This window comes from Ctenopharyngodon idella, chromosome 9 (genome assembly GCF_019924925.1).
Source record: "Ctenopharyngodon idella isolate HZGC_01 chromosome 9, HZGC01, whole genome shotgun sequence".
Classification (NCBI taxonomy): domain Eukaryota; kingdom Metazoa; phylum Chordata; class Actinopteri; order Cypriniformes; family Xenocyprididae; genus Ctenopharyngodon; species Ctenopharyngodon idella.
In genome coordinates, this window is record NC_067228.1 from 7,373,205 (window position 1) to 7,388,311 (window position 15,107).

The window sequence follows — 15,107 nt, forward strand, 5'->3', positions numbered from 1 at the left end:
GAAGACTGGAGTAATGGTGCTGAAAATTCAGTTTTGCCATCACAGGAAAAAAATGTATTCTCAAATATATTTGTATCATATCAAGGGCATCAGATTGCCTGCCAGATTTTAGGGTTTCTCCACCTTCAAAACTTCAATTTAAACCGTGCTAACAGGTGTACATGGTGATATTTCTCGGATGGTTACTTGTGATCGGATCACTGAGACAGATCTTAATACCTGGTGTGTACGGGCCTTACATGTGAGGAGATAAGAAAAAAAGCTGGAAATTGGAACGTTTCACTACTTTGAGATCTGCAGCAGTTCTTGTGAACTTTGTGTAGGTCAGAGAATCGAGAATCAGTTCCATTTAGTAAGGTTCCTAAATATTTTTTTTTTTACTTTTTAGTTGTTAACGGTTCTTGACCATCTGCATTCTACTTCTGAGATAAAAAAATATGCTACTAGTACTGTAAAAACAGGGCTGAAGTATAGCGCTTTTCACAATACGTCGTTTCAAAGCAGATTTACAGAAAATGTATGTTTATACATTACAATTTAGACTTATTTCTTATCAGACTCTGTCCAAATAATGTCCATATGTCCAGAAATGTACAGTTCTAAGATAATACAAATCACGCAGTTAGCTAACATCATTTATTCATTTAGGCAGAAACAATGATCTCATTAAAGCAGTTATTACAAGTTGTGATCATAATGATTACGATATATACTATATATAAAAATTGGCAGTTGTGTATGTTGGTGTCATCTGAAGTCCCCGCAGGAGTCGAAGTTGGGTATAAATCAGAAACACTAAAACATATTGCCAAAAAAGTACCTTTTTTTTTTTTTAGTATTTTTATTTAAGTTTTATAGTTAGGACTAATTATAAGGACAGGTGTACTAAAAGAATCGATAATGGAATCCTTAAGGAGCAGAAATCAAGTCCATGCAATTCCAATCCTTATTTAAGAGCTAATTATTTTGTCTTTTTAAAGTAGTTATTTGGAAGATGGATTACCAGAGGGAGTTCAGATCAAGGTATGCTCTGCTGAAAGACTAATCTGGAGTTCACACATTTAAGGAATCTTTTGATGTCTTGAGCTTTACTTAGGAAGTTAAAAAAAAAAATTAAAAATGTAGATTTATTATAAACTCGACAAAAAAAACAGTTTTATCTATGCTATGAGATTAAAAAAAATGTAGTCTGGAAACTGGCTAATGATCAGGCCTTAACATTTGGCATGTTTTTTTTTTTTCATCAAATTAAGGTTGTTATTGTGCTTAAAAATTGTTTTAAAGGCTGAAGTGAGGGGTGAGGGAAAAGAGTAGGTCATAATTGCTGTATGACTTCATGCATTGAGGGAGTTTGTGAGCAGATGTTTTTGTGTCCGGGACCTGTGGCCTCAGAAAATCAACAGAAGCTGGCACTAATAACGCTTGTATTGCATAATTGGCTAAATCATTTGAGACTGTCATTGCAAGATTACATTTGTTGCATGCACAACTACAAGCACACACGTTTAAAGGTGGAGTGTGTAATTTATGTGCCATTAGCAGTACCAAACCAAGAATATCAGATATAATGACTGTTTCCAAACAGGTTTTCTGAACCTTCCACCCATCTGCAGTTGTTTGGGAAAAACAAGTAGTCCTGCTACAAGAGGAGCTGTGTTTAAAAAGTGTTGCAGATGGCTCACTTATAGCCACTTCGGCAACTAGGACTTCCTAGAAGAAAACACTTTTATAAGACATATTTTAGTGGGATCAGAGGATAACAAAAAAAAAAAAAAATATGAAAGAAAATTCATTTCTGACAGTGATGCCCCATCTGAGGCCGGTCTGTGTATTGCATCAGCCAGGCCTATGAAAAACTCAAAGCATGTGCATGAGAAAATAGACTCCCTAAAAGATCAACTGTGTACTTTCATACAACAAGCTGTTACAATGTGTAGGTGTGTATGTCTTTGACAGGTTTCTTGTACAGTACATGAGCGCTGAACGGGAGGATACAGAGACAGCTGTAGGGTAATGCACTGATATTGCTGGCAGCTCCTATTTGCAAATATCAGCAGAAAGGCTTACTGGTGCTTATTGCCTATGCAAGCCTTTTTATGTTTGCTCGTCCGTGTCCTGCTCTTGTTGCAAAGACATTTTTGCAACATAGCTTTTAATAAAGCGTGTATGTGTCTGACTGTTCGCTGAAGAATGTCATATACGCTTAATGGGCCTCGTTCATGATACACAAACTGAATGAATTTCTGAGTAAAATGTTTGTATAAATAATAAATTGCAGCATTGTGACAATTCATTAACACAAGCAGAATGAATTTGTATATCAATCGTTCTGCAAACCATTCTCACATAAATTTAGGATTAATTTTGATAATCTGTGTACACTACTGTTCAAGTTTAGGGTCATTAAAACATTTTTAAATAGAAATTAATACTTTTATTCAGCAAGGATGCATTTGTATTTCTAAACATATTGTGGTTTCCACAAGAATATAAAGCAGCACAACTGTTTTCGGCATAGATAATAATAAGAAAAGTTTCTTGAGCACCAAATCAGAATATTAGGATTTCAGAAGGATCATGTGACACTGAAGACTGGAGTAATGATGCTGAAAATTCAGCTTTGAATAAATTACATTTTCAAATATATTCAAGTATAAGAAAAAAACAATTTCATAATATTATGGTTTTTGCTGTATATTTGATCAAATACTGTAAATACAGCTTTGGTGAGCATAAGAGACAAAAAAAATCTTACTGACCCCAAACTTTTGAATGGTAGACTAAATTGAAGGGCTGTTTGATTCCAGAATTTCTTTCCGATTCCAATTCCAGATTTTTTAAATCAATGGAGCTAATTTCAAAGTTGCAATTCCAAACTCAGTTTTTAGGGAGGTGAAATGAGAACTTAAAATAAACAGTGAAATAAATACTTATGATACACTTACGATTGATATGGATTTTAAGATATTGTTTAGCTTCTGTGCTTTTAAAATCTGGAATTTTAAATTTATTGGTGACTTTCTTCTGTGGAACACAAAAGAAGATCATTTGAAAAATACCTCAGTGTTTTGTTTTGTTTTTGTTTTTTTCATACAGTTCCAAACAGTTATAGTCAGTGGAGTCCAATGTTGTTTGGACCCCAACATTCTTCAAAATATCTTTTGTGTTTTGCAGAAGAAAGAAATATGCATACAGGTTTGGGACAACATGAGGGTGAGTAAATGATGACAAAATTTTAATTTCTGGGTGAACTATTCCTTTAATGTTCACAAAACGTAAACAGGTTTGTAAGCCCATTCTTTGTTTAGAACAATTTGTTTAGAGAAATTTGTGCTGCTCGTGTTCCACGAATGAGGCCCTGATTGCTGGAACTAAGCTGAAAGACACTTGATGTTATAAAGACTGAAATTATGGTGCGGTTGTGAATGTTTTTGTAAATATTGAAATGGGCTCACACTTAGTTTGGGAGAAAGTCAATTTATAAATGTCAAGTGCACTTAATCCAGGTCACAGGATCTGCTAACATTTGCACAGTGCAGAGAAGACAAAACGCCCCAGGTCGTCACATCATTCTCCCCTGTCACTGTCTGCAGCAGCGTCCTGTGTGTCATTATGACTCTCATGCCTGTCACTTGAACAAGCAATCTGTGCTGTTGGTGCGATGGATGTTACGCACCTCATTTTCGCTTGGTCTGTCTCTGTCTTTCTTCTCTCTTATCATATTTCATGTTTTTTCAGCTCTGACTCAGATGGTTCAACACACATTCACAAGATCACAAGTGAACGGCAGCCATTTTGTCTTTATGACAGAAAAACAAAACAAAAGAACTTTGACCTTTCTTTAATCCCAGCACCTTTACAACATAGTTTTAGCCGCATGCTTTGTAATAGATATTTTTTTGCTGTCTGTTTGTGTGTTTGTTTTGATCAAATGTATATATGTATTAACTAGCAAAGTTAATATGTTTCTTTCAATAGAGGCACATCCAATACTGTTCTGAAACCACTGAACTTACAAAACTCGTCCCTATATCCATGTCCCCCAAACACAGGTTCAATGAAGGTTCACACTGAGAGCGATTTTTATATATATATATTAAAAAAGACCATCAGCTCTTTTTGAGAACAGTCTCTCTCAGTATGAATGGCCCTTACCTGAGATGCTTGTTCTCTGATTTGTGATGGAAATCCTAATAATTTAAATGTAACGCTATTACTTATATCTCATTACAGAGGGACAATAATGAATACAACAAAGCAGTGACATGTCATTGCTTTCTTGTAATTGCTATTTCAACACCATGAAAACTGAAAACTGCAGGCTTCCTCTTTGAATAATCTGCAGGAAAAACATCCGTGAGCGGTGCTGTCTGGCTTCTCCCAGCACTGCCAGAAATCCCTTAAACTTTCAGTTAGTGAATGTGACAGAGTATCAGCATTTGGAGAGAAAATCCATCTGCAGGTCTTTTGGGACTTTGTCACTTTTGATGTCGTAAAATGAAAAATTGAGCTCCTAATTCTTAGCAGTCAGATATTCAAAGGGATCCTAATCCCTCATAAGCACTTTCTCTCTCGCTCCCTTTCGTTCTATTTAAGTGTGAAGTAGTCATTTTCCCTTTAAATCTTCACTTTGAGCAAATACAGATATGAGTAAACTCTCCATTAGCGGCCTCAATGAGTGCCAGCTATCGATGCCCATTTAGTGTTCTCCATTGAGAATCAATTCCCTCTAAACACAGTATGCTCTTTCTTAGGCTCTGGAAAATTTGGTCATCCCGATCTCATCCTTACCTTGATTGGAACAGTGCCTGCTATTGAAAGCATGTTTGAAATGTGTGTGTGTGTGTGATTGCGGTCCATGATGGTAGATGCTATAGTTGTGAGAAATGAGCCTGATTGGATGGTTCATTTGTTCTCCTTTGTAGAGCCAAGCCGAGGCCCACTACAAAGGCAGTAAACATGCCAAGAAGCTCAAATCACAGGAGTCCACGAAAAATAAGCAGAAAAGTGCAGCCGCCCAGGACAGCGGCCCTAAGACAATCACCACCACCACCACCACCACTTCCTCCTGCACTGCAGTCACTGCCAGCTGCTCTGACCAACCAGGTTAATAGCTCCTTTTGTACTTGCTCCACATCACCTGTCCCATCCTCTTTCTCCTATCCTTCTCTCTCTATGTGTGTTTACTTCTATACTTTTCTTCCCGCCGCTCTAACCCCGAACCCTCGCCGCTGTTTACACTCCATGTGCTTGTGTGTGCTGCATGTAGTCGTACCTTTCCTCGTAAAAGCATCTAGACCACTTTAGGGTGACCAAGGGCATCCGTCAAGCTCAAAAACGTGCTTGTTGTTCATATGCTGAGGTAAGGAGCAGCCCTGCTGCGGCAGTAATCAGCCATATGCTTTATCATGCTAACAGCAGATCACTTTTCCAGCAGCTCTGTTTACTTGTTTTATCATTACCTGCATATTAAGTTTCCTGCACATGATCTTTTTGTCTCTTTTTGTGTTGCGTTTAAATGTTTAATTATGGAAAACACATACAGAATTCGAACAGGCGGTAGGATGCGTGCTGGGATGCTGTTATTTTCTTTTTTTCTTCCTCCCTGGCCTTTGATTTGACTGAATTAGATTTGTGTTACATTTCAAAGAACATAATCATCTGATCTTTGCTTCACGCTGTGACCCACTCAATTTCAGGCCCTTGTGTCTGATTAAGAATCAAGACTGGGATGTACCAAGACACATGCCCTACGGGGTGCAAATCCGAGCCAGTGCATACTTTCCGAATTTGCTCGTTCTCTAGCTACAGACTCTGAGACAGATTTGGGTGCGCCTCATTTATTAGGCAGTGGTGGTCCTCATTGATATGCAGTGTCTTTGTACAAATCAGGCCAAATGAATGTCAGCCTGATTCACAGATGGCTTATGGGTCCTCGCTGTCATGCCGTCGTATTAGAGCGGTGTTGAGCTTGGACCGAGACTCGGGAGGGGGGCTGCTGTTGCCGTCTCTCCCGGAACCCTGGCAACACACAATGCAGTCAGATTTAGTTTACATGGGAAAACTTCAAGCACTAAATCATTAAAATTGCTAGCTCCAGTGCTTTACGTAAGAGCCTGCTTTATGTAATTTTTCAGAACTCCGTGTGTTGGATTATTCTGAGATGTGTGCGCACGGTAATTGCTCTGTTTTTTTCTTTTTTTTTAAGATCCAAGAAATGTTCCACACTCACTGAGTTTTTCAGAAAGGATATAGCAAGGTCGTTTCAACATTGCGGTCACTGTTTGATCTGCATCTAAACAACAAGTGCCAATTGTTATCACTGTGGCTCTGTGCCAAAACCTAGGGAGCTGCCTACTTAAGCTGTATTTTAAAGAATTATAGACACACTTTTGTTTCAAAGGATAGATTGCTTCTTTTAGCCAAATTCTAAGTTAGAATTATTCAGAAGTTTGGGGTCAGTAAGATTTTTTTTTTTTTTTAATTAAGTTGCAATAGGTGATTCTCTACGGAAACTTTTTTGTTGTTATACTGGTTAAAAGTCTCCTCCTGATAGCAATCACTATGTTAAATGGTTTAAATGTATTTTTATGACTATATATTGTCTGTTTATCCAATGTTCATCTAATCTTTATATTCGTTCCGAATGAAATAATACGATACTGAGTTTATACAACACCTCAGTCACTGAGCACCGCAAACAAACAGCAGCAACCTTTTACAGTTCCTACCGAATCAAAACAAGGAGCTTATGCTGTGTTCACGCCATAAGTACCGCAGTTAAGAGATGGCAACCCATGACATTCTAACCGGAGTTGTTTACGTCCTCAGACTCGGAATTATGCGTTTCCATGTCAACAGTATCAACACCAAAATGAATCTGCAGCAGTCAGGTACAAGCTCTCTAAGTTGTTTACGTTCATTATTATTGTAATGTTATGTGCTTTGAGACATGAGTAGTTTAACGCCATCTCTTGTGACGCTTTGCCGAGAGCAGCTGTATGTGCGTGTTCATGTGTTTTGGAGGAGGCGTGACTCTGGACTGTGATTTTCAGGGAGGGTGGGATTGTATGCTTACGACGTTAGCATTTCCCAGATCACCTACTGCACCTTTAATACTTTTACTTTTCAGCAAGATGCATTAATGATCAAAAGTGCCAGTAAAGATAGTTACGTTGTTACAAATATTTCTGTTTCAAATAAATGCTGTTCTTTTAAACTTTCTATTCATCGAAGAATCCTGTAAAAATGTATCACGGTTTCCACATAAACATTAAGCTACTGTTTTCAACAGTAATGTTAGAAATGTTTCTTGAACACCAAATCAGCATATCAGAATGATTTCTGAAGGATCTTGTGACACTGAAGACTGGAGTAATGATGCTGAAAGTTCAGCTTTGCCATCACATGAATAAATTATATTTTACAATATATTAAAAAGGAAAATTATTTTAAATTGTAATAATATTTTGCAATATTACTGATTTACTGTATTTTGTTTTTACTGTAAATAAATGCAGCCTTGCCGACCCCAAACTTTGCAACTATAGTGTTGTTTGCATCCTTCATAAAGTAGGCAATCCCATAATGCACTGCATCGTGATTATATTTTATATTATATTTTCAAAGTACATATTTTTATTAGTTTATGCATTCCCTGGGAATCAAACCCTTTACCTTGGCACCACTTTCTACTGTTTGAGCTACAGTAGAACTTTAGTATAAATATTCTTATAACTCATTCAATACCAAAAACTTTGATTATAAAAGTTTAATGTAATCAAAAATTACCTAATATTTAAGTGTGCTGCATGTTTTTATGCTTATTAAAGTACCACACTGTTAGCTTGGCAACAACTGTAATTCGAGTTTCTGTGTGCTTTGATTTGTTTTGCCTATGTTGTGCATTTTTAAACTAGCAGCTGCTTATGTAGACTGTGAGGCAGCTTACTAGGTTTTCATACAGAGCCTATGATTTCTGTTAGTTTTGAAAAGTTTTCCAAATAGTTGTACTTTATCTCTGATCCGTTTTCTTATTTGGTTACAATACGTTCCTTATGACTCAGCACATATAATAGTGAGAACAAGAACAAAGAGGCATATGTTTCCACATCTACCTACCCCGCTTTGGAAGATTTGAAATATAAACTGAAACAGAGAGAGAGAAAAAAATGCAAAAGAGCAGAAGTTCCATCCTAGAGGTTCAGGTTAGTGTCGGCGGGTTTAATGTCACTGTATAGGGGAACATTAGACTGTTCTGGCTGCTTTGAGTCCTCGGGGAGAAAAAAAAAAGCACAAGCAGAAAGTGACATTCATATAAACCAGCAGAATATTCCCTCAGAAGCCTGTTAGAGAGTGGGTGGAGAGTACAGGCATTCGACATCAAGTGCTTCTAGGGCCTCCTGCGGCATGTAATGCTATGACAAGGGCACGAGGGTGGTGGGCGATCCAGGGGTCACGTCCTATCACATTACAGCACGCAGGACCCGAACAGTCACTGGTGTTAGAAGCCTGACCCTACCCAGTGCTGTTGTAACCACACTCTAAAAAATGCTGGGTTAAAAACAACCCAAGTGGGGATGAAAATGGGCAAACCCAAAGATTGGGTTGTTTTAACCCAACGTGCTGGGCAGTTTTATTTAACCCAACTATTGTTTAAAAATAACTATATGGCTGGCTTAAAATGAGCCCAAAATAGGTTGGAAAATAAAAATCAGACACATAATTTATGAGAGGCAATAATAATAATCAAAAGGTAAACATTTATTAATAAGCAATTTAATAAATGTTTATTGTTTATTCATTAAACTTTTAAATAAATATTCATTTATTAAACATATTAATAAATATTAATTTCCAACATATTTTGGGTTCATTTTAAGCAAGCATTTTGATTGTCTATGTTAATTTTTTTTATTATTATTATTAATTATTAGTATTATCACAAACCCACAGTAGTTTCTTCACAAACCCCATTTGGGGTCCTTCATGTTGTTGTTAAAAATGGAATATATTTTCTTTCTTTATAATTTTATATATTTTCCTTTTTTTATATATACATTTTTATATTTAGTTTCTAGTAATCCTATTCAAATCTATATGATTAACAGTTTAGGTCAAAAGTAATCTAAAAGTAATCACAAAGTAGTCAAAATGCATTACCTAAAATATGTAATCTAATAGATTGTTATTAACTACAGTTTTTGTCATGGAATTTGTAATCAGTAACGGACTACAATTTTTGACATAGAAACTAGAGTGCTTGTCTGCAGCGAAGACCTTATATCAAACCCTAACACACAAAATAGTGGGAAAAAACAGACAGGAAGGAGTTGAAAAATGTGGCAGCGTATAATACAACATGCTGAGCCCTTCACCACTAACTGTCAGATTTGCTCTGTCCTTGTTTCTTTCTCTCTCTCTCTTATGTTCCCAGTGAAGAGTGCAGAGCCGTTGGCTGCTCACAAAGTCCCTGCCTCCCCGCAAGCCTTTGTGCCAGCTCCCGCTGCGCCCGCGGTGGCATTAGTGCCCAGCCCTTGCAAGACGGCACCCGCGCATGCCAGCCCGCCCACCGAGCCGACAGGGCACGTGGCAGCCCTGAAGAACACCTCCAAACCAGCAGCGGTGCCAACGGCCCCGTCAGAGCCCAGCGTGGAGTCTGAGGAGGAGAAAGCCAAGAAGCTCCTGTACTGTTCGCTGTGTAAAGTGGCTGTCAACTCCCTCTCGCAGCTGGAGGCACACAATACAGGTGTGGTGAACATCTGCCTCTGCATCGCAGTGTCTTTCCCACGGCTTTCTCGCCGTTATACGTTCTTCTTTACCATAAATGTTTCATGAAGTGACCCTCTGAGACTTGGGTGTGTGGAAATGTACTTGCAGTTAAAACATAAATCAAAACCAGCGAAGCAACGTGAGGCTCATCATTGATAATGTATGAAGAGCTGGAAAATGTAGACGGGTTTCCCACAGTCATGGAAAACCTGGACATATTGCGGAATTTTAAAAAGCTGATTTCTAAGCCTGGAAAAGTCATTGGGACTAATCAAATATTAAAAAGTCATGGACATTTATGTAGTCGATATACGTTTTTTTCTAGTTATGCTCAGCTTTAAAATATTTAATCTGCAAGAAATTGCTTTTTTATGCTTGGAAAACATTATCCACTTTAGAAGAATTTCTTCAGATCTGTGGGCTGCAATCAGACTATGGCGCTTGATATAGCTACAGAAATATCTTGGTATTTTTCAGCCTTTTGATAATATTCAGTATATACACTACCGTTAAAAAGTTTACTCCAGTCTTCAGTGTCACATGATCCTTCAGAAATTATTCTAATACGCTGATTTGCTGCTCAAGAAACATTTATTATCATTGTTGAAAACATTTGAAAATTTGTGGAAACTGATATGTTTTTTTTTTCTTCTTTGATGAACAGAAAGTTCAAAAGAACAGCATTTGTTTAAAATAGAATTATTTTGTAACATTATAAATGTTTTTACTGTAACTTTTGATTAGTTTAATTTATAGAAGGAAAGTATTAAAAAGTTAGTTCGCCCAAAAATGAAAATAATGTCATTTATTACTCACCCTCATGCCGTTCCACACCCGTAAGACCTTCGTAAATCTTCGGAACGCAAATTGAGATATTTTTGTTGAAATCCAATGGCTCCATGAGGCTTGCATAGGGAGCAATGACATTTCCTCTAGGTACTAAAAACATATTTAAATCAGTTCATGTGAGTACAGTGGTTCAATATTAATATTATAAAGCGACGAGAATATTTTTGGTGCGCCAAAAAAAAAAAAAAAAAACGACTTATTTAGTGATGGCCGATTTCAAAAAACTGCTTCAGGAAGATTCAGAGCATAATGAATCAGCGTGTCGAATCAGCGGTTTTAACCAGGTCCGTGTCCTGGTTAAAATTGCTTATTTCTCTGGATTTAAACATTCTTGGAAACATTTGGGATAATGTAAGTACACAAGTCAACAAAATATATAACACTGTTCTAGTGATTTTGAGATATTTTAATCCAAAAATCTTACATATTGTGCCTTTAATATTATACCTTCAATAAAATCACTGTGGTACATTCCACAACATTAGGCTGTAAAAATAAGCATAGCTAAATTCAAACTCTAGTCTGACTTAATTGAAATATTCAGTCTTAGAAATTTTTTTCTTTGAAAGTTGGATCAATGCAGCCAAAAGCCTTACAGTTGCACTGAATAAACAGACGTGTTTCTTTTTTCCCCCTGTTAAGCCAGAGAAAACATTCTACCATTCTACATTGTCTGTTTCATCAGGTTCAAAGCACAAAACCATGCTGGAGGCACGAAATGGAGCTGGTCCCATTAAAGCGTACCCCAGACCCGGGTCCAAACTCAAAGTTCAGGCCACACAACTCAACAAAGGCTCAGGCTTACAGAACAAAACGTTTCATTGTGAAATCTGTGATGTCCACGTCAACTCAGAAATCCAGCTTAAACAGGTATTCAGTTCAGTTTCAGTGTAAGAGGATGTTTTCTTGTTAGCATGTGTCTTTGGTTGCATTTGGCAGGATCCTTATTTATGCAGTTTACAACAAAACGTAACACGTGCAGTGATGAATAATGAAAGCACTATGAATAGTAATGGGATTCTGTGGCTTGATCTTGCCAAATTTGCATGCAGACAAAATGAAGTTGTACTTCCTATTATGCTGTTTTGATAGTTCGGTTCAGTGTTAAGTTTGGTCACAAATGTGTATCACTTGCATAACAATGTTAATTAAGTCCATTTTCTCCACAGCATATCTCCAGTAGGCGGCACAAGGACAGAGTGGCAGGCAAACCCACCAAACCCAAATACAGCCCTTACAACAAGCAGCAGCGGAGCTCCAGCTCTCTGGCAGTAATGCATTATTTATGCTCTTTATAATCAAGCGCTTTCATCAAGTGTTACTCGCTTCTCAAGTATTAGTGCTGTGAGGAGTTTGTTCCACACTTTCTAGGCTGACAAATGCCTCTTTGGGATGCTAATGCATCATAAGGGCTTAATGATCACTTGTCATTTTTCAAATTATATGCAAAATATGCTTGAAACAACTTTCTGCTTGTAGTACAGTTGGTCCTTCACTAAGCTCCACCTATCTGGGTTACTGTTGCTAGCTCAGACGAGCTTTACAGAAAGTCCCATAAGAATGAATTTCTTTTTTATGTTCTCTGTTAACAATATTTGAGGATAATTTCTGCAAATCCCATTTGAAAGTATCCAAATGCACAGATCCTCCATAGACTTGCATTAGAAAATAACTGTAATATTTTAATAATTACTAATAACAACAACAAAAGGAATAATAATAATAATAATAATAATAATTTTGTATTTTTATTATTATTATTATTATTGAATAACAATATTAATATTTTTGTATTTTTGTTATTTTGTATTTTATTATTTTTACTATTATTATTAATTATTATTATTATTATTATTATTATTATTATCATCAGTAATAATTATAGCAACAATAATAATAAAATGAATATTATTTGCAAAGTATTATTATTATCATTATTATTAATAAATTATTATTGTTGTTGTTATGTCATCATCAATAAAATATTATTAGTAATTATGATATTATTATTATTATTATGATTATTATTATTATTATTTGTAAAGTATTAAACTAAGTATTATTATTATTATTATTATTATTATTATTATTATTACCACTAGTAAAGCATTAAAATATTTTAAATTATTATTATTATTATTATTATTATTATTATTATTTTTTATCAGTAATAATTATAACTACAACAACAATATTATTATTATTTGTAAAGTGTAAATATTATTATTAATAATAACACTTTTAATAATTATTTTGTATTATTGGTGTTATTATTATTTGTAAAGTGTTAAATATTATTATTAATAACACTTTCAGTAATTATTTTGTATTATTGTTGTTATTATTCCTAAAGTATTAAACATCATAATAATAATAATAATAATCATTATTAATGTTATTATTATTTCATAATTATTTCATTCATTATTATTATTATTATTATTATTATTAATTATAATAAAATAATGTTTGTAAAGTATTAAACTAACAAAGTATTATTATTAAGTATTATTATTATTATTATTATTATTTTTTTTTAATATTTGTAAAGGTTAATATTATTAATAATAACACCTTCAATAATTCTTATTTTTATATTATTATTATTATATCATCAATAAAGTATTAATAATAATAATAATAATATTTTTTTATTATTATTAATATTAGTATCATTCCCTCAGTCTGATTGGTGAACTGAAGGAAGACGTTTTAGTTTCTGCTTAAAGTTGACTATTTTTAATATGCTTGTTATTCGAAATCTAAAAACAATTTCAAAAACCTCAGATGTGCATGGTGCATGCAGACTATATATTTAATTACATCACAGGTTAAATAATCCCACTAGGCCATATAATCAGTGTCCTTTCAATTAATTGTGCAGTCCTAATTTCTTTATTGACAGAGACACTGTTCTTTCTCCTTCCCCAAAGTGATTCAGTGTTCAATTCTTTCTTTTTCCTCCAGGCCAAACTCGCCCTGCAGAAGGACTTGGCGAAGCCCATATCACCGGCTTTCCTCCACACACCCTTCGCCCCCACCACAGTCCCGTCCATCTCCCTCCACCCTCGTCCCAACACCTCCATCTTTCAGACGGCCTCACTTCCGCACTCCTTTCTCCGTGCCGCTCCGGGACCGATCCGACATACCGCGGGCTCCATCCTATTTGCGCCTTACTGAGCAAGCGCCCAAAACGAAGCGGACGTTTCTCGAACTATGCCACACTGCGGCTGCGTGCCGAAGTTCAATGGTGTATTTATTGAAACTTTATCCTCAACCGTCCTCACCATCGCAAAACCCAGGAAGGATCTGCCGTCTTAGTGAGGACTTTTGCATTTGAAAACACTAAAAATAAACAAGAAAAGTGTTGAACTGCTTCCTGAAAGACTTGAATTATCATGGTCTTCCTTTTCAACTCAACCAACCCCGGACAAGCACATGCCTCGCAGCGCTGTCAGAAACAATCCCAAATCTTACCGTAGGACAGTACGTGTTCAGTCAACGGCTTGATGTTGTCAGGGAGCCTGTGATGCAGTTTTTGGCCTGTGTGCTGTCTTGTATCGTGTAGTCAATAAGCTCAATCACCAGTTCTTCAGTGCCGCCCACTCTTATCCTTTTATCTGACAGGAAACACAGCATTTCTCTTCTCCACATGTGTTCGGGTTCCTCTTTTTGTCATATAAGTAGATTCAATCTGTTTTCATCATGAAATAAACTCTCTTTTGTGTAATAGGACAACCGTGGGCCTTTCATCTCTCTGTGATATCCTTATTTGTCACGAGACTGTACTCGTCTGCAGCTCTCTGATGATGCAATAATGTATAGATCATAAATAATATTGATATTCTCCATTGTGTATTTAATGTTTACCTTCCAGGTTGCAATACTAGTTGTATTTTATGAGCTGGAGGAGAACTAGGTACGTTATTTGGTACATTTATTTTTAGAGATCAAGAGAGAACAGTTTCCATTCACTGAGAATTCTTTATTTGGCTGTGGAATTTCATAGTCCATATATGTATGTATGAGAGACTGTACATAAAGATACTACATTTTCAATAAAATAATATATTTAAATGATTTCTTCATTAGTTTATACTGTATATTTCTTTTTATGAATCATTATTAAATGTTTAGTGAAGCATACTATGTGAATCAATATCACATGAATTATTTTATTTATTTTCAGGTATTTTTTTAAGTACGCTGTTTCTGCTGTACATTTCTCTTGAGTTCATTCATTTGTGCAGGAGATTTGTTTCATAATTTTATTAAATCCTTCAGTTCAGTGTTGTGTAATTTGATTATTAGTTTTTTTTTCATAGACTCTAGTCTTTATGTTCATTCATCTCTGATGAATGACTCATTCAAATCTTGTTTGCTAATATAAACAACATGATCATATCACAGTTCTCTGTTTGCACAGTATGATTACTGGATCTACAAGTAATGTATTTAACTTGATTAACTACATGATTTAAAAAATA

The 15,107-nt window shown here is 35.6% G+C and overlaps 1 protein-coding gene across 7 annotated transcripts in view; it reads left to right on the top strand.

The window, feature by feature from the left end:
- The window catches only part of znf385b (zinc finger protein 385B), a 141,145-nt gene extending 126,445 nt beyond the window's left edge, over positions 1–14,700 (top strand). For 5 of the 7 annotated variants that reach the window (XM_051906858.1, XM_051906859.1, XM_051906857.1 and 2 more), the window contains 6 exons: positions 3,175–3,213; positions 4,926–5,106; positions 9,437–9,748; positions 11,306–11,490; positions 11,790–11,891; positions 13,588–14,700. In XM_051906858.1, coding sequence (XP_051762818.1) covers positions 3,175–3,213; positions 4,926–5,106; positions 9,437–9,748; positions 11,306–11,490; positions 11,790–11,891; positions 13,588–13,800 — 1,032 coding nt within the window. In that variant the 3' untranslated portion in view covers positions 13,801–14,700. Of the gene's footprint in view, positions 1–3,174; positions 3,214–4,925; positions 5,107–9,436; positions 9,749–11,305; positions 11,491–11,789; positions 11,892–13,587 lie in introns of those variants that run through there. The other 2 variants (XM_051906860.1, XM_051906863.1) reach the window with 2 other exon arrangements.
- The last annotated feature ends 407 nt before the right edge of the window (positions 14,701–15,107 follow it).